Here is a 24,532-nt window from a genome sequence, read left to right as displayed (position 1 = left end):
GATGGGCATTTGGGTAGTTTCCCACTTTGAGGCATTACAAATAGGGCTGCTGGAACACTGTTTGGTAAAGGTATATATGAATTTCTGTTGGGTAGATACCTAGGAGTGAAGTTACTGGGTCATAGGAGATGGAAGTTGAACTGAGGTAGATACTGCCAAACAGTTTTCTTTAGTGCTTATGCCAGAATACACTTCTCCAGCCGTGTATGAGACTTTCCATTGCGTATAGCTCTTTTACCTCTTCACTGGCCAGCTGGGACTCAACAATCTTTGAAGTAGAAAGATTGATTGGCTCCCAGGCATTGAGTGGGCCTTTAACAATACAGATTTCAAAACACTGAAGCAGAGAATTAAAAAAAAGAATACAGGGGCTGGCCCCGTGGCCGAGTGGTTAAGTTGGCACATTCCACTTCGGCGGCCCAGGGTTTCGTTGGTTCGGATCCTGGGCGCGAACATGGCACTGCTCATCAGGCCATGCTGAGGTGGCATCCCATGTGCCACAACTGGAAGGACCCACAACTAAAAAAAATACAACTCTGTACCAGGGGACTTTGGGGAGAAAAAGGAAAAATAAAATCTTTAAAAAAAAAAGAATATAGTTCATCTAAGCAGAACCACTGGACATTGTCAGAACAGTCACCTTTTACCCTTAAAGAAGATATTAATTTAGTTCACACTTTGTTATATGTTCTTCTACTTATTTCCTCATCAGAGTAATCACAGGATTCAAACCTTGCAATTAGAAGGGGCTTTGGAAGTCACTAGCCCAACATTTACTAGGTGCATAAATCCCTTTGCAACACATGCCTGATAACTGATTTGTTCAATCTGTGTTGGAACATTATTATTAGTACAGAACTCACAATGTGTGATGCCTCACACATTCCATTTTCAGACTCCCCCTATTTATATGAAGTTAGAGCTGAAATCTGCATCCTTGTAACATTCTTGCCTTGGTGAAACTGTTCCTCAGTGCATACACTTGAGTAGAATGCTTAAGGGAAGACAACTACAGTAATAAATTTTCCGAAATCCAGCACTTTTTATTGGCAGTGATATTGATGTACTTCTTAGTGGCATATGTTTTCTTTTCTCTTAAGTATTATTTTCTGGATAAAGAGACATGCAGCAATTTTAGTTGTCTTTTTTGAGTACTATTTCCGGTTCCTGAAACTTCATTCTGCGAGTGTGTGTGTGCATAAGTCTGTGTGTGTGCATGTACGTATGTGTGTGTGTTATTTGAAATCCTACAGCATTCGTGTTATGTATAAAAACATTTTTTTAAAAAACATGTTGTTTATACACAAACTAATTCTCTTGATTGATATGCCCTATTTCCCCAAAATGGCTGTAAGCTTTTTGACAGAACTGTGCTGTTTTGGGCCTTCCGTTGCATCTATACAGTGCTGTGCGCATAGTAAGTGATCTGTCAATCATTTTGGAAATATGGTTAAGTGTGAGTTTCTTTCTTCTCGGAGATAGAATCTAGTCCACTCTATCAAACTGTAGCTATTCCCAATGATTCTTTAATTTATTGCTGGTCAACTTCTTAGGTATGAAGCCTTGGATTTGATTTTTTGGATCTTCACACAATTAATATCCCCTTTCCTCCTCCAGGATAACCCTTCAGGTTTGAAAACAGCTCTTGTAGGCTGTCTTCATTTTTCTCTTCTCTGAGTTTAACATCTTTATTTCTTTCAACAGTCACTCTTAGTGACATGGAAAACTAGGATGGTTGTTTTGGTATTAACATGTTTTATTCAATGCCAGATAGTTGATAGTAACTGAAATGAAAATCCTAGAGCCACAGCCGCAAATCAGTAGCTATTAACAACATCGGTACCAGCTGCTAGGGCAGTGGGGCTCAGCCTATAAGGAAATACTGAGGCTTGTAAACACCAACATACATGGAAAGTTTGTGTTGGAATATTTAATTGTATCTAAGCTAAAAACCCAACACAAATTTTATGGTAACTTTTTTTTTTTACTTTTGAATTAAGTGTGCTTATCTATATATTCCTAGTCATTCCTTACCATTTGAATATATCTTTTAACCCTGCTATAAGAAAACAATATACTGTTTTGTGCCAGCTATTTTGTGCCATTTTCTGTTTTCCAGCTATCATTCAAAGATATTTTCCTCTTGGTGCCTAGTTTTGTAATGATAGCTTATAATAACTATGAAAACAGAAAATGGACTGTAAAGGGACCCAAAGGGTGATGGAAATCTTCAACAACTTGATATTGGTGGTAGTTGCACCATTACATGCGTTTATCAACACTAATCAAACTGTACACTTAAAAGTGGGTGTATTATATGTAAATTTGCCTCAAAAAACCTGTAAAAATAGAAGAAATAGGAAGTGAGTAACTGATCAATAGTGATGAAATATTCGAGAAAATACTGGCCTTTTTACCCAATAAAATAGTACATGCTTTTTGAAGACACAGATAATGATTTAATTTTTCAGCAACAATATTTATTGCATATGTATTTTCATTTACTGATCTAGTCTTTGTCTTTCATTAATATTTCGTATGACAGAAGTCTGAACTATTGCCTCAGTTATGTAGTAAAGGGATCTTTATAGGGTTTCTTCTAATATGAATTGTCTAGTGTTTAATAAACTGAGAGTTCTACTTAAGGGCTTTTATACATAGAAATCTCTCCAGGGAGAGAGCTGTAAGGTTATAAGGTCTTTAATGAATGGTTACTGAAGACTTTGCTTCATTCATTATGTTCAAAGTGTTGTTCTCCAGTGTGAATTCTCACTTTTTCCAAGTTTGGCTCTATGAATAAAGGCTTTGCTACATTCATTTCATTCAACTTGTGTCTGCTGTATGAAGTCTCTAGTGCTCATCAAGAGACTTTCTTCTGTTAAGGAGTTGTCCACATTCGTTACATGTATAGGATTTCTCCCCATTATTGTGTACACTAAGGCCAGAGCTCCAGCTGAAGGCTCTTCCATATTGATTACAGAAGTAGCATTTTCCTCTAGGAGTTTTCCGATGTCAGGTAGAAAATATCAGGTTTTCTGATATTGAGGTAGAGTTCTGGCTGAAGCCTTCACCACATTCATTAGTTTTAGAGTTTCTCTGCTGCGTGAATTTTCCTGTTTTAGCATCAAGGCTAAAACTTTGGCCAAGTATTCTCCCCCCATTAATTAGACATAGGTTGAATCAATGTGAATTCTCTCGTGTTTAAAAGGAAGAGCTCTGGCTGAAGTCTTGTCCACAACTACTATATATTTATAGGGTATTTCTCTAGTGTGAATTCTCTTGTGTTATGTAAGAGTGGAGTATTGACTAAAGGCTTTCCCACATAGATCACACTCATTCAGTTTCTGTTCAGTGTGGATTATTTCATGTTGTTTAAGGAGTGAATGACTATGGAGAGTTGCCTCACAGTGTTTGCCTTCATATGATTTTTCTCCAGTATGTTTTCTCTTGTGCCATTTGCAGTATGAATGATTAATAAAGGTTTTTCTCCAGTGTGAGTTCTTCCATGTCTATAATGGGTAAATAATGACGATAGGAGTTTTTGAAATTATTATTATTCATCAGAAGTTTTTTCTCCTCTGTGAACTTTCTTGGACTGATTAAGAGACAAGATCCTTTTTAAAGATTTCCCTCGTTTATTCCATCCATATGTTATCACATGTTGAGCTGATGTTGAGCTGTGAGTGAAAACTTTCCCATATTCATTGTGATTCAGAGGGTTCCTTTCCAGTATTAAATCTCTGCTACTAATAAGGAAGAGGCTGTTAAAGCCGTGCCCACATATATTCATTTGTATTTATACATGTAAATTCTCTGACAGTCTTCAGTTAAAACCTTATTCCACATTTAGTACACATAGTGTTATGTCTCTTACATGTTCAAAATATTCTTCTTTTGTAACAGCTCAACTGTGTAGCTATTCTGATTAACTTTTAAGTCTTAACTTTGCTTCAAGCACTTAATATATGAATTACATTTATGCAAATGTCCCTTTATAAAAATTCAGATTATAGTTTTAAGCTCAGGTAAATTTTTTTCCCCCAAACACAAAATATTTAAACCTTTTCCTCAGCCAGTGCTTTATCTTGCTTTAGGTTAAAGTAATAAATATAAATTGTAACAATTTATCATATTCTCAGGACTATCTTTGTGTGGAGAATCAGAATTCATCTCCCAAATCTTAACCATTGCCGTGACATTTAGGTTGTTGCTTGCTGCAAATTTCCTGCATAGAAATGTTCTCTTGATTTAAGTCCCTCTCCAGTACTTAGACTTGTGCCTTTAGGATATCCTCTTTCTTCTCTTCATAGCTCTTCTTGCTCCAATAAGGAAATCGTATGTTTTTCAGAGCTGATGCCTCACTGAGACTAGATTACTCACATTCTTCAGCATCACAACTCTGTTTAAGTTTCTCTAATGCTCAGAGTACTCACCCTTCCTGATGAAGTCCATACCCACATCCTTGTTAAGAACCCAGTTGTCATCTGTCTCAGTCTGTATTCCTTGCTAGGAACAGGCAGATCACTAAGCAAGCAGAGTGGAGATAGACTGAGGAGCCCGAGGCCCATCCATGGCTGAATCTCCAAGGGCTAGAGAGTGGATCTGCAGGATTAGGAAGCATGGTGGCCAGTCGGGGAGAAGGTGGCCAATTTCATAATGCCTTTTCCCCGCTATGTAGTTTTCACAACCTTTCCCGTACAAAAAAGTTTTCATTTATTTAACTACTTTGTATCTACAGTTTTCTTGAGATAGAATCTCTGTTTTAAGAGTTGAGAGGGACTTTAAAAGGATGGGACATACTCAGGCTTTCTTTCATAATAGATTTAACGTTACCATTGTATTTATCCTTAGTGACTTTTTTTTTTTTTTTACAAATTTGATCTTTATTCTGAAGACCTTGGGGAGCCAATTAAGATTTTATGCATAGAAGTGATATATTTTATTAATTTTGCTTATTTTTATCTTTCGTTTTGAAATAATTTTTTTTACAGTAGAGTTATAAAAACTCTCATCTACCCTTTGCCTATGTTTCCCAATTGTTAACATTTTGCTTCATTAGCTTTTTCTTTTTTTTTTTTGTTTTTGTTTTTTTAAATTTTTATTTTTTCCTTTTTCTCCCCAAAGCACCCCGGTACATAGTTGTGTATTCTTCGTTGTGGGTTCTTCTAGTTGTGGCATGTGGGACGCTGCCTCAGCGTGGTCTGATGAGCAGTGCCATGTCCGCGCCCAGGATTCGAACTAACGAAACACTGGGCCGCCTGCAGCGGAGCGCGCGAACTTAACCACTCGGCCACGGGGCCAGCCCCGCTTCATTAGCTTTTTCAAAATCTCTTTCTCTCTCTAGACACACATACTTTGTTATTATTATGATTCCTGAAACATTTCAGAGTTAAAGACATCATGACACTTTACCCCAAAATATTTTAGCCTGAATTTTCTAAGAACAAGGAAATTCTCTCACATAATCACTAAACAGTCATCAAATTCAGGAAATGTAACATTGATATAATACTGTTATCTAATGTACAGTCCATATTTAATTTTGTCAGTTTTCCCAATAATTAGCAGTATTTTTTCTCTTGATCCAAGATCATGTATTACATTAATTGTTATGTCTCTTTAGTCTTCTGGGCTATTTCCTCAGTCTTTCGTTGTCTCTTATGACATTGACATTTTTGAAGAATATAGGTTGATTTTATAGACTGCTTCTCCATTTGCGTTTGTTTTTTTGAGGTTTTGACAAGAATACATTATAAGCAGTTTTGCACCTGGAACTGATTTATTTTATTTTATTTTTTTGCTGAGGAAGATTGACCCTGAGTTAACATCTGTTGCCAATCTTCTTCTTTTTGCTTGAGGAAGATTTGCCCTGAGCTAACATCTGTGCCAGTCTTCCTCTATTTTGTATGTGGGTCACCACAGAGTGTGGCCGCCAACAAGTGGTATAGGTCTGCACTCGGGAACCAAACCTGGGGTGCTGAAGTGGAGCACGCCAAACTTAACCACTAGGCCATGGGGCCAGCCCCTGGAAGTGATATATTTTAAATCTGTATTTTAAAAAAGATCAATCTGGTGGCAGATGAAGAATGGACTTGGGGCGCAGTTCGGCATTCAGAATTGACAGACTGCAAGGAATAACTGATAGGACGTAGAGGAGTTAAGGGGCATCTAAGATAACTTTGGATGATGTCCTAGTTATCTACTGCTGGTGATAAACCCCTCTAAAACTTAGCGCTTAAAACAGCTGTTTATTATTCTCTTTCCCAGTTCTGTGGATTGACCAGGCTCAGCTGGGTGATTCTCACATGGTGTCTTTCATGTGGTTGTAGTGGGATGTTGGTTGAGGCTTCAGTCATCCAGGGCCTTGACGTAGCTCTATATCCAAGGTAGCTCACTCAGGCGGGAGGCAGTAGATCTGGGTGTTGACCTGGAGCTCAGCTGGAGCTGTCATTCAGAAGGCCTGCATGTGGCCCTCACACATGTCCCGGACTTCTTCCGTCTTGGCAGCTGGATTCCTAGAGGGAGCATCCAAAGCAAGCATTCTAAAAACCTTCCTGGCTTTTGATACCTGGTTTTCATACTTTGACTTTTTAAAGACTCCTAATAATTTCAGATTTCTTACTTTTGTTAATCAGTCATTATATTTGCCATCTTGTTTGTTTGAATTTCTTACTTAAATTGGCTTCTTTTCCCTCCATACTCTTTAGTATCCACAAGGCCGCACTCACTGGGTCTTCTCGTTACTTGGAAGTGTAACACTTTTCTCTAACACAGTCTCTCTCTCTCTCTCTCTCTCTCTCTCCTTTGCGTTCACATCTCTTCCCATAACTCGAGGGATGCTTTTGGCTGACTCCAAAGTTTCCTCATTTTTTCCATTCTGATCTCCCTTAAGACCAATGGTTTCACCTAATTTCTCACTTACAAGATTCCTATTAGAAACAGACTTCTCTATTCTTGACATTTTTTCTTCTTTGATTTTACAGAATATTATAACAAAGGCCTTCTTTTATCCCTTTATTAATGGCCTTGTCTCCCTCCTCAGGCAGCCTAGTTTTTCCTGCTATCTGCAATCAGAGCAGACACAGTATCTGCTGTCTGCATTTGCTATAAATGTATTATCTTCCACTTGTCTTCTCTTACTCCCTCATTTTCCACAGCTATCTATGATGCAGCCAAGCAAGGCTGCTTAACTATTCCTCATGCTCATGTCCATCTCCTGATCCCATTTTCCACACACGCATATATATATATCTCTCTCATCATTATCATCCTAAAGTGAGGTAGGAATTATCTATATAGATAAATAAATATAGCACTATATCTGTCTATATAATGGTATGATAGAAAGATTATGCTAACTATCTGAGTGACACACTTTTCTGCATATTGGAGCTACAGAGTAGAAAAAAGACTATCTCTGCCTTCAGGAAGCTTTCAGTCTAGTGTTAGAATCCAGGGCCCTATCTTTGGAAAGCATTTGCAAGTCTTTTAGGAAAAACTCACATATAATAGTTAAAAATAAAGTCTGTAATTTTATAATAACCATAATGATGGAAAAGGGCAATAATGCTGTAAAGCCAGGATTAAGTAATTACTATACCTGAAAATAAAATTTAGTTCTGACTTATCTGTTAAAGTAAAAAAGAATCATGATGCTCAAGATACTTCTCATTGTCTGATAAAGGAAGCCTGTCACTTTTTCAAGAGAGACAAGCTATTTTCCTGGTATTAAATTCTAAAGGGATTTGTTGTAGGTTTCTTTATATAGTGGTATTGAGTAACATTATGGACAACATTTTCTTTAGTATTTGTGCATAAAATGTAAGTATCCTTCTTATGAGTATTTCTTATATATATCAATGAAACCTAAAGCTAAAATCTTAACTTTCAATCAATGAAAGCTTTCTATATGAAGGCAAGTTAATAAATCTAGTGATTTTCTGGTATTCCAAATAGCTATAGAGACAGGGTCTAGACAATCTAACAAGCCAATTTGATGTCAAGTTTTTAGAAAGTGAGAGAGCAAATACCTTATCAATTATCCCCATTTTAGAGATGAGTAGGATGACAACTTAAGATTTAGCTCTTTGGTAAGTGTCTTAAGGGCAGCATATTCTGTTATTGGTTGATGCGTGATCTAGATGTGTGTGCTTGAGCTATTTAGATATTCATTTACTTATTATCTGTGATTGCTTTCATGCTACAATGACAGATGTTAAGTAGTTATGACAGAGACAATCTGGCCCCATGAATCCTAAGATATTTACTTTCTGGTCCTTTGCAGAAGTTTGCCAACCCTTCATTAGACCGTTATGATGAATTATTATATGCAAAATGAGGCGAGGCCCTTCTTCCTCCTTGTGTTCCGTTTGCAAGTTCCTCATGGCCTACCTCTAGTATGTGTGCTTCTTTTTCCCTGCCCCAGTTCTCTTCACACTGCTCTTGCAGTGTAGCTGCACTAAGCAGCAGGGACCCCATGTGACCCAGTGTGCATCAACAGAGACCCAGGGTTTACTTGTCGAGTGGAAAGGCATGTGGGAGATAAGGATAACTTGAGAGATTGTGCTGTGGCAGTAAAAGAGAGATCAAATGAGGAACAGATTATTGTTCCTTAGTTCTTGGAGTATAGCTCTAGGTATGTGTGGATGGAGGAGGGAAGAGATAAGTGTTCCGTGTCATCTCCTCATATCCTGTTTGGTTAGAGATAAATTTTTAAGAAAGGGAACAATGTTGGCAAATGGAATCAGAGAGGAAACATGAACATCACAAGAAACATTCAGTCAGGCAAGAAACCCTTAGCAGTGGAATTAAGTTCATATGCTTTGAAATATAACCCAGAGTTCCCACCTTTACTGTAATCAAGCAGCCTTGTAGTCATGGTGTTCTTTGTATCCAGTGAGCTATAGTTACACCTAACTTTTGATTTTGGATGTTTGGTTTGCTCTTGGATTCCAAACTCCTGTACACCTTGATCTCTAAGATCTAGTTCATAGGTCATTTGCTTATTGGCCCCTACACCTCTGCCTTGAGCTCTGGGTTTGCAGACCTTTAACTTCTGATTAAAAGCTGTGGGCTCCCTAAATTCAACTATGTCCCTCTGGTTCCCAGGCCCTTGACTTATACCTGACATATGCTACCTAGGGTTCCTGAGCTGTCACATGACCCTCTGGGCTTTGGTCCTTTGAATTCCCTTTTGAATCCAGATAAACCATAATCCCTGGCACACTGGTTAGACCCTGACATTTGCCCACTGGTCTCTGAGTACTGAACCTCTATCTAATCTGACCCTGTTATTGTTTCCTACAATGAACAGAAAATACTTCATTGAAAATAGTTAGACCTGTTCCTATTCCAACTTTCATTTGAGCTGCATCCTACCTGTCGATAAACCAGCCAGATAACTCTTCATTAAACTTTCAACAACAGTAGTGTTTGAGTCCTAAGTTCTGTGTTGATAATAATGTTTTGCATACCAGTACTCTTCTAATTTTTCTATTTCACCAAGAGAATTTAAAAATTTTCAACTTATCTTTTCTATTTTTCTACTCATTGATTTGTCTGGTCTCTATATTTAATTTAAAATTAGGCTTGCGCAGTTTTATAAAGAATTGATATATCCATAACTCAAAATATAATGACTACGAACTTTTAAATAAATTGACCTAGTTAAAGAAAGTCAGATTGTAATGTTGTAACATTTTTAGACTACAATAAAAAAGAAATGTTAATATTTTTCATATTTCTACTTAGTTTTAATATTATGATAATTTTGTTTGTAGCAAGCATTTTATGATAATTTATGGTGATTTAGTCTCTGGTTTGATTCCCAGTATTCTTTCTAAAGATTAAAATTGATGTTATTTGAAAAAATGCTAATTAAAAAAATTATCTAGTAAGCTGTCATGGGATTTATAAAGAGTCTGACTTTGCCATTGACGAATTGAAGTGAACTGTTTAACCAGTTTGAACAGAATTTACAAGGAGCATTCTTGGGTTTCAGAATCCTAAGAAACAAACCTAATATCACTTATTGCACTCAGAGCATGTCTTTATTTTCTACCTGCCTCCAGGGTTACAGGTGAAGTAAAACACAACATCACCAACACTGTGGTATGCAGAGTGCAAGGGGAATGGAATAGTGTTCTTGAGTTCACGTATAGCAATGGAGAGACGAAGTATGTGGACTTGACTAAATTGTCAGTGACAAAGAAAAGAGTAAGACCTCTGGAGAAACAAGATCCATTTGAATCCAGGTATGTCATCCTCCCATCCACCCAGAAAAGAGTCAGAAGCTATGGATCTTAATCTAAGCCTTTTCACTAACTTGCAACCTTGGGTAAGTCACTCCACAACTTTACACCAGCTTCCTCATGTGTAAATTGAAAGGGTTGGTCTGGTCTGATGCTCTTAAACCCATTACCAGCTATGACCTTATATGATACACAGTCACATTTTAGTAAAAATCAAACATTTGTAAACTTGGCAAAAGTGTTAAAATTTAACAGTCAAAAGATTACTATCCTTATCATAAAAACTCTTACAAATTATTAACAAAAGGACAGGTGCCCCAATAGAAAAATGAGCAAAGGATATAAGGATGTAGTTCACAAAAATACAGGGAAAAAATGCCCACTGAAAAAATGAAAAGTTGTTCAGTGTAATTAGAATTCAAAGAAATACAAATTAGTTAATAAGACAAATTGTTTTTAAAATACTCTTTTGAGGAAAACTATGAGCTAATAGACGTTTTGATACTGCGAGTTAGTATCAAAGGATATCCTCTGATCAAATATCAGAGGATATTTTGGCAATATATGTCATAGGCCTTTAAAAGTCAATGAGGAGGATCTGTATGTGTTGATAAGGTTAGTCTCCAAATGTGTTTACAGTGGTGCTTCTGGAGAGGAGTACTGCAGTCTGGGAAGCAAAAAGGCGCACTTTTCATAGAATGCCCTTGTGTACTGTTTAAATTTTCTATCACATGGAAGTATTGCTGTATCAATTTTTTAAAAAGAGTACAAGGAAAGAAAAAAAGAAATACAAGGAAGCATTGAACATCTTAATTTAAGATTACATGAATAGAACCAATCAATTTATAACTAGCTGTGGAAAGGGATTAAATACCCATTAACCAGATACTCAGATTGGGTCAAAAAGTAAAACAGTAATGATTGAAAAAAAAAATTCTTCTAAGGATTTATCCTAAAAGAGAAGTTCTCAAGCTTTGGTCTGCTCAGAATTTTTTCATAATAATACTAAGATGTTGTTTCCCTTTTTCACTCTGTTAGCAGTTGCATGCGTGGTGCAAAAGCGATGGTGGATAGCACTGCTGAGCCTTAGCGCTGGTCACAGCAGTGGCACCAGATCACACTATACAAGTAGTCACTGTATCTTCACTGCCACGTCCTTGCATTTTTTTTTAGATGCCAGTTTCTTTTTTTGAATATCCTTGAAAAAGCAGTACAGATTATTAGTTTTATGCTGTCTAGACCATCGAGTACCCATCTTTTTAATATTCTGTGTGACAAATTGGGAGTATGCATAAAACATTCATCTATCTACTAAAGAAGAACAGTGGTTATCTGGAGGAAAAGCACTTGTGCAGTTGTTTGAGTTACAAGCTGAACTAATTACTCTTTTCGTGAAACACCGTTTTTAGTTAAAAGAATGATTGACAGAAAAACTATAGCTTTTCTAATTTCAATATTGGGCAAACATTTTTCTTGTAAATGAATGACATGAACATGGCACTTCAAGAAAACAGTTGACAATATTTGTTGCTAATAATAAAATTTCACTGGAAATAACCTAACTGTCCATCAACAGATGAGTAGATAGATAAATTGTGGTATATGGACACAATGGAATGTTATTCAGCCATAGAAAAGAAGAAAGTCTTGCCATCTGTGACAACATGGACGGACCTTGAGGGCATTATGCTAAGTGAAATAAGTCAGACAGACAAAGACAAATACTGTGCAATCTCACTTGTATGTGGAAACTCGGGGGGAAAAAACTCATAGAAAAAGAAATCAGATTTGTGGTTACCAGAGGCGGGAACCGGGAGTGGAATTGATGAAGGTAGTCAAAAGGTACAAACTTCCAGTTATAAGATGAATAACTACCGGGATGTAATGTACAATATAACGACTATAATTAACACAGCTGTATGGTATATTTGGAAGTTGTTAAAAGAATAAATCCTAAGAGTTCTCATCACGAGGAAAATAACTTTTTTATTTTTTTTGTATCTGGATGAGATGATGGATGTTAACTAAACATTGTGGCAATCATTTCACAATATATGTAAGTTATTATGCTGTACACCTTAAACTTACACAGTACTGTATGTCAATTATATCTCAATAAAACTGGAAAAAAAATTTAAGCTTCAAGGCAAAAATCAGTTTCGGAAAACTTGTATCTGCCACCATGAACTTGGAAACTTTCCAGGTAAAGAGTTTTCTGATGAAATTGGTGGTGATATTAATAAATGTGGATTTTTTTTTAAACATTATATAATAAAATATGTGGACACCTAGAAGATCATTTTTCAAATGATCAATGCGTGATATTACAAAATCATTCAAGATGCCATTCAAGATCCATTCAAAAAATGCATTCAAGATGCCAGTTAGACCATTAGATTTCCATATAGCAGAGTATGAAAAATTTATTGACATTTTTCAGTTTCCACATTTCAGCTAACTTTAAAAAACTACCACTTACTGAGTTTGATATAGTATCAAAGAATTGAATTATTTGAAAAGTCTATTAAAATATTCTTCACTTTTTCAACTGTATATCTGTGTGAGGCTAGATTTTCTATTTATATTTTAAAACAGTATATCACAACAGATTGAATATAGCTGCAGATACAAGAATCCACCTATTATTAAACCAGGTGTTTGAGATACTGCTGGATTCTCTTTGCCAAAATTTTATTAAAGATTTTTTTATATCTACATTCATGAGGGATATTGGTCTGTTGTTTTCTTTGGGGAAAAGTTCTTTTTTAATTTTTATGGAGATCATGTTGGTTTATAACATTGTGTAATTTCAGCTGAACATTATTATATATCAGTTTCTGTATAGACTGCATTGTGCTCACCACCAATAGTCTAGTTTTTGTCTGTCACCATACATACGTTCCCCTTTACCCCTTTCGCCCACCCGCAACCCCCTTCCCCTCTGGTAACTACTAATCTGTTCTCTGTATCCATGTGTTTATTTATCTTCCACATATGAGTAAAATCATACGATGTTTCTCTTTCTTTGTCTGGCTTATTTCTCTTAACATAATACCCTCAAGGTCCATCCATGTTGTTGCAAATGAGACGATTTTGTCTTTTTATGGCTAATATTCCATTGTATATATAAATCACATCTTCTCTATCTGTTCATCTTTTGATGGGCACTTTGGTGGCTTCCACGACTTGGCTATTGTGAATAATGCTGCAGTGAACATAGGAGAGCATAAATCTCTTTGTGTTGTTGATTTCATGTTTTTTGGATAAATACCCAGTAGTGGGATAGCTGGATCATTTAGTATTTCTATTTTTTAATTTTTTGAGAAATCTTCATACTGTTTTCCATAGTGGCTGTACCAAGTTTGCATTCCCACCAGCAGTGTATGAGGGTTCCCTTTTCTCCACATCCTCTCCAACATTTATTTTTTGTCTTGTTAATTACAGCCATTTTAACAAATGTAAGGTGATATCTCATTGTAGTTTTGATTTGCATTTCCCTAATAATTAGTAATGTTGACCATCTTTTCATGTGTCTGTTGGCCATCTGTATATCTTCTTTGGAAAGATGTCTGTTCATCTCCTCTGCCCATTTTTTGATCATGTTGTTTTTTGTTGTTGTCGAGTTGTATGAGTTCTTTATATATTTTGGAGATTAGCTCCTTGCTAATATATGATTTGCAAATATTTTCTCCCAGTTAGTGGGTTGTCTTTTCATTTTGTTCACAGTTTACTTTGCCTTGCAGTAGTCCCATTTGTTAATTTTTTCTTATGCTTCCCTTGAGTGAGAACACTCGTGTGTTCAAAAATATACTGCTAAGACCAATGTCAAAGAGTGTACTGCTTATATTTTCTTCTAGGAGTTTTATGGTTTCGGGTCTTACATCCAAGTCTTCTTTTTTTTTGATGAAGATTAGCCCTGAGCTAACTACTGCCAATCCTCCTCTTTTTGCTGAGGAAGACTGGCCCTGAGCTCACATCCATGCCCATCTTCCTCTATTTTATACGTGGGACGCCTGCCACAGCATGGCTTTTGCCAAGCGGTGCCATGTCTGCACCCGGGATCCGAACCGGCGAACCCCAGGGCGCCAAAGTGGAACATGCACACTTAACTGCTGTGCCACCAAGCCAGCCCCAATATATGAGGGCTGAATGCTGCCATTTTATCTCTTGTTTTCTGGTGGTTCTATATTTCCATTGTTTCTTTTCCCTTTTATTTAGGACTGCCATTTCAATTTGGTGGTTTTCTGTGATAGTTTTTTCAGTTTTCTCTTTATTTGTGATTTGTGGCTCTGGTGTGGTTTTTTTTTTTTTTTTTTTTTTGAGGAAGATTACCCCTGAGCTAACTACTGCCAGTCCTCCTCTTTTTTGCTGAGGAAGACTGGCCCTGAGCTAACATCCGTGCCCCTCTTCCTCTACTTTATATGTGGGACGCCTGCCACAGCATGGCATGCCAAGCAATGCCATGTCGGCACCAGCGAACCCTGGGCCACCAAGAAGCGGAACATGCGAACCCAACTGCTGTGCCACTGTGCTGGCCTCTCTGCTCTGATTTTTTGTTTAGTGGTTATCATGAGGCTTTTATAAAAGATTTCATAGATGAGGGGCCAGCCCTGTGGCCAAGTATTTAAGTTCACATGCTCCACTTCGGCAGCCCAGGGTTTCTCTGGTTCGGATCCTAGGCGCGGACATGGCACCGCTCATCAGGCTATGTTGAGGTGGCGTCCCACATGCCACAACTAGAAGGACCCACAACTAAAAATACAACTATGTATTGGTGGGATTTGGAGAGAAAAGCAAAAAAAACCCAAAGATTGGCAACAGTTGTTAGCTCAGGTGCCAATCTTTAAAAAAAAGAAAACAAGATTTCATAGATGAGATGGTCCGTTTTTTGATAGCCTCATATCTCCATTAGCCTAATCAGGTTCCATCCTTTTCCTTTTCCCCTTCTGCATTATTGTTGTCACAAATTGTTCTTTTTTGTATTGTGAGTTTGTGACTGAATTGAAGTGTTTATAGTTATTTTTCATGCTTTCTTTCCCTTTATCTTTTCTGTTTTAATTGTTTACTAACATAGTCTAATAGCTGCAATTTTCTGATTCTGTCTGTTTTTCTCCTTGCTTAAGGTTTTATAAGACTTTGCTTTTTAGTTTCAGATAGGAGGGCTCTTTTCAACATTTCTTGTAAGGCAGGCCTAGTGACAATGAACTCCCTCAGCTTTTGTTTATCTGTGAAAGTTTTTATTTCTCCATCATATCTGAAGGATACTTTCACTGGATAGAGTATTCTTGGCTGAAAGTTTTTGTTTTTGAGTATTTTGAATATATCATTCCACTCTCTCCTAGCCTGTAAGGTTTCTGCTGAGAAATCCACTGAAAGCCTGATGGGGTTCCTTTGTGGGTTATTTTCTTCTGCCTTGCTGCCCTTAATATTTTTTTTTTCCAGTTTTAATAGTATATGACTTGAAGGAGGTGTTTTTGCATTGATGTAATTAGCAGTTGTACTGGCTTCATGTACTTCTAAGTCCAGTTCTTTCCCTAGGTTTAGGAAGTTCTCAGCTATTATTTCTTTGAAAGGGGCCTGCCTGGTGGCACAGCAGTTAAGTTCGGACCTACACACTGCTCATCAAGCCATGTTGTGACGTACAGAATAGAGGAAGATTGGCACAGGTGTTTAGCTCAGGGCCAGTCCTCCTCACAAAACAAAACAAAACAAAAACCTCTCTGTTCCTTTCTCCCTTCCTTCTCCATCTGGAATACCTATAATCCTTGTGTCACTTTTCCTAATTGAGTCAGATATTTCTTGAAGAATTTCTTCACTTTTTAAAAAGTTTAATTCTCTCTCCTCCTCCACCTGAAGCATTTCTATCCTCTAAATCACTAATTCTGTCCTCCATAATGTCAGCTCTCTTTTTTATGGTTTCTGGATTATTTTTTATCTCATTAATTGTGTTCTTCATGTCTAGAATTTCTGTGGTTTTTTGGTAAGCTTCAGTCTCTTTGGTGAAGAATTCCTTTTGTTCATTTATTTTATTCTTTGAGCTCTTTTAACTATCTTTCTGAGTTTTCTTGTAACTCATTGAGTTTCTTTATGACAACTATTTTGAATTCTCTGTCGTTTAGATTGTAAATTTCTGTGACTTCAGGATTGGTTTCTGGAGACTTGTCATTTTCGTTCTGCTCTGAATTATTATTCATAGCATTTGATGAATTGATCTTTTGCCAGCACATTTGTGGTAGTATCAGGTCGCAGATTCCCCCTACCACTGCTGGTGGAGGGGTAGACAGGAGTTATGTTTTCTGATCCCGACCCATTTGCTGGAATTTGTGCTGATGGGGGTGCTCAGTGTTTGTGCAGGCTGGCCTCAGCCACTTGGTGGCACATGCATGCACAGGTGGGACCTCTTTGCTCTACCAGCAGGTTGCTCTCTGCAGGCAAGTACACAGCACTCGGCAGGGGACCAGCCAAGATGCTATGCTAGGTGGGATGGGAGGGGTGCTTTCTTTTGTCAGTGGGCCGGCTCTGTACTTGCTGGCAGCTCAGTTGAGCCACCACCACTCTCAAAGAGTGTTCCCACAGGCAGGTCCACTGTGGCACAGGGGGCACTCCCACCAGCCAGGCCACCACTCCAAAAGTGATCATGTACAGGCTGGGTTGCCCCCACCTCCTCTTACGGTCATGTTGGCCGCTGTGTGAGGACCCGTGACCTAAATCACTGCCATCAGAGAGGCAGAGGGGTCCACTCACCCAGTTCCACTGCTTTCCAGGAATCCAGTTCACCCTCCTTCAGCTGTATCACTGCATGGATCTCTCAGGCATCCTGTTGTGCTGTGTAGAGAATCCTGTGTTGGTTAATGAATGTCCATTTTGTTGTAATTTAGAGGGGAGAGACAATGGGAACAACTCACTCCACCATGATGCTGATGTCATTCTCCTTTGGGGGAAAATTTTTAACTACAAATTCAACGTCTTTAGGTCACAGGGATATTTCGGTTATCTATTTCTTCTTGAGTGAGCTTTGGTAGTTTGTATCTTTCAAGGAATTGGTTCATTTCATCTAATTTGTCTCATTTACTGGTGTATAGTTCATAGCATCCCCTTATTTTTCTTTTAATGTGTGTAGGATCTGTAGTGATGTCCCCACACTCATTCCTTATATTGGTAATATTTTCTTTTCCTGATCAATATGATTAAGGACTTACTAATTTTATTCAAAGAACTAGTTTTTGGTTTTGTTTGTTTTTGTCTCTATTTCTGTTTTCTTTTTATTGATTTCTGCTTTTATCTTTTTTTTTATTTCCTTTTTTTTGCTTACTTTGTGCATCATTTGCTATTCCTTTCTCTAGTTTCTTAAAATGGAAGCATAGGTCAGGTGTTAGCAAGCTTCCATAGAAGGCAAGGGAGTAAGGATCGTAGGCTTGATGGGCCAGATAGTCTCTACCATAACTACTCATCCTGCCATTGTCGTATGAAAGCAGCCATAGACAGGGAACAGATAGATGTTGCTTTGTTGCAATAAAAATTTATTTACAAAAATGGTCAATGGACCATGGTTTGACCGCTGGTTTAAGTCATTAGTTTTTCTTCTTTCCTCATATAAATGATTAATACTATTTATTTCCCTCTAAATCTGCTTTATCTATATCCCACAACATTTGAACTTTTGATATATATTTTCTGATTTCCCCTGTGATTTTTTTTTTGACTCATGAAGTTATCTAGTAATGTTTAATAAGGTTATTTAGTTGTTTAATCTCCAAATATTTGGAGATTTTCTAGATGTCTTCCCATTATTCACTTCTAATTTAATTTTGTTAAAAGAATATACTCTGTATAGTTTCAATCCTTTAAGTTTATTGAGATTTGTTTTATGGCCCTGAATACATTCTCTCTTGGTACATGTTTCATGTGCACTTGACAAGAATGTGTATTCTGTTGATGTTAGGTGAGAGTTCTGTAAATGTCAATTAGGTCAAGTGGGTTGATAGTATTTTTCTAGTCCTCTGTATCTTTACTGATTTTCTGTGTACTTATTCCAGTTATTGAAATTACCAATAATAATAGAATATTTCTCTTTGTAGTTCTATCAGTCTTTACTTCATGTTATTTGAAGCTCTGTTATTAGGGGCATACACGTTTAGGATTGTATGTCCTCTTGATGCACTGATTCTGGAATATCATGAAATGATCTCTTTGTCTCCGGTCTCAGTTCTTCCTTTGAATTCTACTTTAATACTAAAATTGCCACTTAAAAAAAGACTTTATCGATATATATTTTACATATCATGAAGTTCACCTGTTTCAAATGTACAATTCAGTGATTTTTCGTAACTTTCCTGAGTGGCGCTATCATTACCATAAATCAGTTTCAGAATCTTCTCACTCTCCCAGAAGGTCCCTCATGCCATTTACAGTTAATCCCCATTCCTACCCCGAGTCTCAGGGAACTCACTTTCTGTCTCTATAAACGTTCCTTTTCTGGACATTTCAAATAATTCAAATCTTACAACATGTGCTCTCTTCTGCCTGGCTGGTTTCACTTAGAGGTTCATCTGTGATGTAGCATGTATACTTATTCTAGTTGGTGTGAAATAGTATCTCATTGTGATTTTATTTTTTTCCTATTTATTTTTGTGTGTGTGAGGAAGATTTGCCCTGAGCTAACATTTGTTGCCAATCCTCCTCTTTTTTTTTGCTTGAGGAAGATTAGCCTTGAGCTAACATCTGTGCCAGTCTTACTCTATTTTGTATGTGGGATACCTCCACAGCATGGCTGATGAGTGGAGTGGGTCCGCACCTGGGATCCAAACCCACAAACCCTGGGCTGCTGGATTGGATTGTGCGGAATATTAACCACTCAGACATGGGGCTGGCCCCTCGTTGTGATTTTAATTTGCATTTCCCTAATGACTAATGATGTTGAGCATGTTTTCATTTGCTAAATAGCCATCTGTGTATCTTCTTTGGTGAAATGTATGCTTGTATCCTTTGCCCATTTTTGTATTCAATTGTTTGTCTTCTTATTGGGTTGTAGGAGTTCTTTGTAAATTCTGGATACAAATCCTTTATTGGATATATGTTTTGCAAATATTTTCTCCTAGTCTATTGCTCATCTTTTCATTTCCTTGGTAGTGTTTTTTTTAGTATAGAAGTTTTTGTTTTGATGAAATGAGATTATCAGTGTTTTCTTTTATGGATTATAGTTTTGGTGTTGTATCTAAGAAATCATTGCCTAATCCAAAGTCTCAAAGATTTTTTCCTAGATCTTCTTCTGAAAGTTTTATTGTGAGGTGAGGGTCCAAGGTCATCTTTTTGCATGTGAATATCCAGTTGTCCCAGCACCACTTGATGGACAGACTATTCTTTCCCCAAATAATTGTCCTGGCAGTCTTCTTTTGCTTGGAGTTTGTTGAGCTTCCCCTTCCCTGTGCTATGCCTATAAACTCTCTCTAGCCAGTGAGTTGGAGCACTCATAGGACTCCCCTCGTTTGTTTCCCTACGCTCAGGAATCACTGTCCTGTGCTCCCTTTTGCTCAATATCTGCAAACCATTGTTTCACTATATTTTGTCTGGTTTCATCGCTGATCAAAGGCAGGAGAGTAAATCTGGTCCCCATTACTTCATCATGTCCAGAAGCAGCATTGGTCTCTCTTGTATTTCAGCTTTTTAAAAATATATTTATTTATCTTTTCACTTATTATTCCCTAGGTTTCTTAAAAATAAAAAGCTTGCTTTTATAACTTGGGAAAATACAAACTATTTTTAATTTAAAAAGGAAAAGCAAATGCAGCAGCATCTTGGACATTAGTATCAGCCACACAGTATCAGTATTTTTGAAACTCATAGGTATGAAATTAGAAAATAGCTCTGACTTAGAAAATGTAATTTTAAAAACTATTGTTAATTTTGAGGGTCTCAGTTCTATTTAATTATCTTTTTTTAAAGAATGTAAAATGTGTGGTTTTCTGATTTTAGGCGATTGTGGAAAAATGTGACAGACTCTCTGAGGGAATCTGAAATTGATAAGGCCACTGAGCATAAACGTACCCTGGAAGAACGCCAGAGGACTGAAGAAAGGCATCGAACTGAAACAGGCACACCCTGGAAAACCAAATATTTTATTAAAGAGGTATGTCCTGCATGTCTTCAGACTAAAACTCATTATATACTTAGTGAGAACTTTAGCTTACTAGGCTTTCTTGAATTGTTATCGCTTATACATCTTTATTTCTAAAAACAGTCCAGCTTAAACATGAGCTTTTTCATGGGCTTTTCACAATTTGTCAAAGTAAAATAGTTTACCAACAGTCCAGATGAAATAGATTTGGAGATTTAAATTGGCCACAAATGAAAATGCTGATATAATCTTCAATGACAATCATAGAATGTACAATTTATCATTTATTTCCTTTTGTACCACACTGAAACTCTGTGTTCACTTCCAGAGACCACATTTTAAGGGAGAGATGGTCACACAAAGGATAGTGAAGTGGCTGAAATCTTTGCAACATTTAAGAATAAAGAATGAAGTTGTTTTTAGCTTGGAAAACATAAAATTGGGGCCATTCATTATAACCTTCAAATATACATAGGCTTATCACATAGAAATTTTTTATCAGTTTGGATAGCAGACATGAGCTAGACCCAAATTACCAGGAAGCAAATTTTGAGTTTAACATAAGAGGGAATTGTATAACAATCAAAAATATCCAATAATAACCGGAGAGTATATTTTACAGTAAAGTATTCTCATCACTAGACCTATATAAGAGACCATGGCTTATGCAGAAGAGTTGATGTACTGATTTGGCAGTTGGACTAAATTATTTCTGAAGTCTTGTCTAAATTTAAAGATTTTTGTTTTGTTTATCACTTTCTGATAGAACTCAGAGTAAAGTGACTAATGGACCAGAGCTGACATCAAGAAAAGCTTTCTTGTCTATAGCCAAGTCTAAGGAAGACTAAGGAATCTGGAAAAAGTAATTTGATTATGATTTTTGCATAGTTATTACCTTCAAAAATCCATAGTTTGTTATAGTAGCTTCGTTACTTTCATTTTTCTAATCTTTGGGTATCTAATATAAATACTAGCTGTTTTCATGGGATAGGAATAATAAAGAGAAAGTAGTTTACATCTCTACACTTTTGTATGAAGAAATAAAACTTTGTAATTAATATTCAAAATTAGGGGCCGGCCCTGTGGCTGAGTGGTTAAGTTTGCACGCTCCACTTCGGTGGCCCAGGGTTTTGCTGGTTCAGATCCTGGGCGCGGACATGGCATTGCTCATCAAGCCATGCTGAGGTGGCATCCCACATACCACAACTAGAAGGACCCACAACTAAAAATATACAACTATGTAGCAGGGGGCTTTGGGGAGAAAAAGGAAAAATAAAAATCTTAAAAAAAAAAACTGAGCTCAGAGGAACCAGGGAAAACTAATGGAGGTAGAGTCGGGAAAGAACTAGAAAATAGTATTAAGATACCAGAGATGCTAGTTGAGATGGAGAGAACAGCTGGTACCTTGCTGACTGTTTCTTTGTGCTCCGCCTGCCGCCTGTCACTGTAGGTGAAGCTCGATCCTCAGCGTCTTGGCAAAATTGACAGAATTGATTCAAATGACTTCTGCGAAATAAAGTGTTCATGGGGCATCATCTAGGTTCTTCCCAGACCAGAACTTCTCGCCTAATCCTAGCTAAACCACAGGTGTTGTTTGATGTCTTAAGCACAGGGATTTTTTTCCTTCACAAAAACCGTTGTTTTTATATGTGAAAATAGAATTCCATTTCAATGAAGGCATTGCTTCTAGTTTTGGTTACTGCTTCTGAAAATATTAGAGGAATGGTTTTTTAATTTATTTTTCTATTTGTTTCAGGGAGATGGCTGGGTTTATCACAAACCCCTTTGGAAAATAATTCCAACAACGCAACCAGCAGAGTGACACACACTAAGACTCGACCAAATGACATCCTTCTCTGTTTACCCTAAACCCTTCCAGAATGGAGTCATTGCACTGAACGGCCTGCTTCCTGATTGCACAGACTGAAACTAGGTAAACACGAATGTACCTATTAGGGCACCATAGAACTACCGCAAGACCAAAGTGTTGAAGGAGCACGATGGACCTCTCACCAACATGTTCATGTGATGTGAGCAATAGCATCCTAAAACCTTTCACCTGAATTATTAGATGATTGATCTTTTATCCGGTTCCTGCTCCTAAAGCTAAGTTTGAATCCCCTATTTTTGCATGGGAGCAGCAGATAAACACCACAGTGAAAACTCAGTGATTTTGATTTCTTTATGGTGAAAAGTGAAGTCTCTTTCAGAGTTTGTGCTTTGCTTTCTGTCAGTAACTGAAGTATTCACTACTCTTTAAACAAACCAAGAGGAGGAACATGACCCAGAAATGGATTCAGCCATTGTGCCTGAAATCAGTGTTAAAAAAAAATCAACCGGATTGTAGTAATAAGGCATTCTATTCCTTCAAAGAGACTGTGTGCCTGTGTCTGAGGAACTTATCCATTATCCACCTCTGTTGGAACTCTTTTAAAAAGCATATTTATAAATTGATTAGAATTATAACCATGGAGAATTTTTTCTTCTGAGCATTTTAATATACTTGAAAACAACATTGACTTGAAAAATTTCAGAACATTTTTCAATACCTAGTTTTATTAATTATTACACTTGAGAGACAGTTTTTTAAAATATGTTCATGTCAATATGATGAGATTTTGGCCTTTCTCAAGAACTGAGGCATTAAAGAACATAGCAAATATTAAAAATAAAACTGTTACTTTTTTCCTTACCTTTTTTTCATTTGTAGGTTAATATCCAGTATTATGTGCTATCCCTCTGGATAAGTATGCTTAATCTTACCTCTGTTCACTCAAATTTTAAAACAGCTATTCGTATTTGTCAGTAACTCGGAAGTTATACATGTGACTGAGCACATGTACGGTATGGTCTTACTTTCTTTTCAAGGAAACACAAAAGTGTGTGAAATAAGGAGTGTGAAATAAAATGGTATCAGGAAGTTGTATTCAGGTACAAATCTTTTTTTTAATAAGTCTTTTATTGAGGTTGAAGAATTGCTGGCAATTAAAAGAATAGTATGGCTTTCATCATTCATTTAAGTATTTATTGAGCACCTACTGATGGTGCTCGACACTTGTTACTGCAAGCTACCTTAATTTTCCAAGAGTGGTGCCTTACTCTGTTTCTTCTGATGTGGTCTTCCAATCAGTGTGTGTAACATACCTGGTATTCACCAGCCGTTGTAGGTGGCTGTATCTGTTGCATCATCATAAGAAGTTTAAGCTTTGTGCTCTGATAAATTGTGTTTTATTGAAGGGGTTAATAGGATGAAGACAGCAAAACAATAATTTTTTCAACAAATTGTAAATTATAAGAAAATAATTGGTTTATGTACAACCATTTTAATGATTCCCCTGTTCATTTTTGCTGTGAAATGCACTGAAAAATCTCAGAATGAGTTATAGTTCCTGTGTTGGGAAAATTGAAAAATAATAAAACTAGAGAACAATGATGCTTTTGTCTGTTTTATGAATGGAGAGAAAGTTTATATTTGGAGTTACTGCCCTAGTCATATGAGAGGGACATTGATTCTCTCTTAACTTATCTTCAGGAAGGGAGATAACGGAGTAAATTTTCTTTTTTTTTTTCTTTTGAGGAAGATTAGTCCTGAGCTAACATCTGCTGCCAATCCTCCTCTTTTTGCTGAGGAAGACTGGCCCTGAGCTAACATCCGTACCCATCTTCCTCTACCTTATATGTGGGACGCCTGCTACAGCATGGCTTGACAAGCGGTGCCATGTCTGCACCCAGGATCCGAACCAGCGAATCCCAGGCCGCCGAAGCAGAATGTGCGAACTTAACCACTGTGCCACATGGTCAGCCCCAGTAAATTTAATAAGAGTTTTTAAAAATTAAAATGTTTTAATTTTCCTATCTTTTAAAAATACTGGAAATAGAGGAAGAATATAAAATAAAACAACAGATTTTTGTTTTGTTCTTTGGACCATTTGAATACCCATTTATTTCTTTGAATTGTTGAGCCATTTTAAGAATTATTGAAATATGATTTTAAAAATTCTTATAAAAAGTAATACATGTGTGAGTAATTGAAATCTCCCCACGTTGTTGAACTGAACTCTTTGACAGGAGTGAAATAATACCACTTTGGGGAATTGTTTTACCCTGTCCCTCTCTTCTTGACATCCCGCTGCAGCATATCCACCTGACAAGAGCTAGAGGCCTTTTC

The 24,532-nt window shown here is 37.0% G+C and overlaps 1 protein-coding gene across 1 annotated transcript in view; it reads left to right on the top strand.

Annotated features, from left to right (window-relative positions):
• The window catches only part of OSBPL11 (oxysterol binding protein like 11), an 81,740-nt gene extending 57,943 nt beyond the window's left edge, over positions 1-23,797 (top strand). The window contains exons 11-13 of the mRNA XM_014866833.3: positions 10,071-10,253; positions 20,223-20,376; positions 22,121-23,797. Of these exons, the coding sequence (XP_014722319.1) occupies positions 10,071-10,253; positions 20,223-20,376; positions 22,121-22,186 (403 nt within the window). The 3' untranslated portion in view covers positions 22,187-23,797. The remainder of the gene's footprint in view (positions 1-10,070; positions 10,254-20,222; positions 20,377-22,120) is intronic.
• The last annotated feature ends 735 nt before the right edge of the window (positions 23,798-24,532 follow it).

Source organism: Equus asinus, chromosome 5 (genome assembly GCF_041296235.1).
Source record: "Equus asinus isolate D_3611 breed Donkey chromosome 5, EquAss-T2T_v2, whole genome shotgun sequence".
In the NCBI taxonomy this organism is placed as follows: domain Eukaryota; kingdom Metazoa; phylum Chordata; class Mammalia; order Perissodactyla; family Equidae; genus Equus; species Equus asinus.
This window is presented reverse-complemented; position numbering and strand designations above follow the sequence as displayed.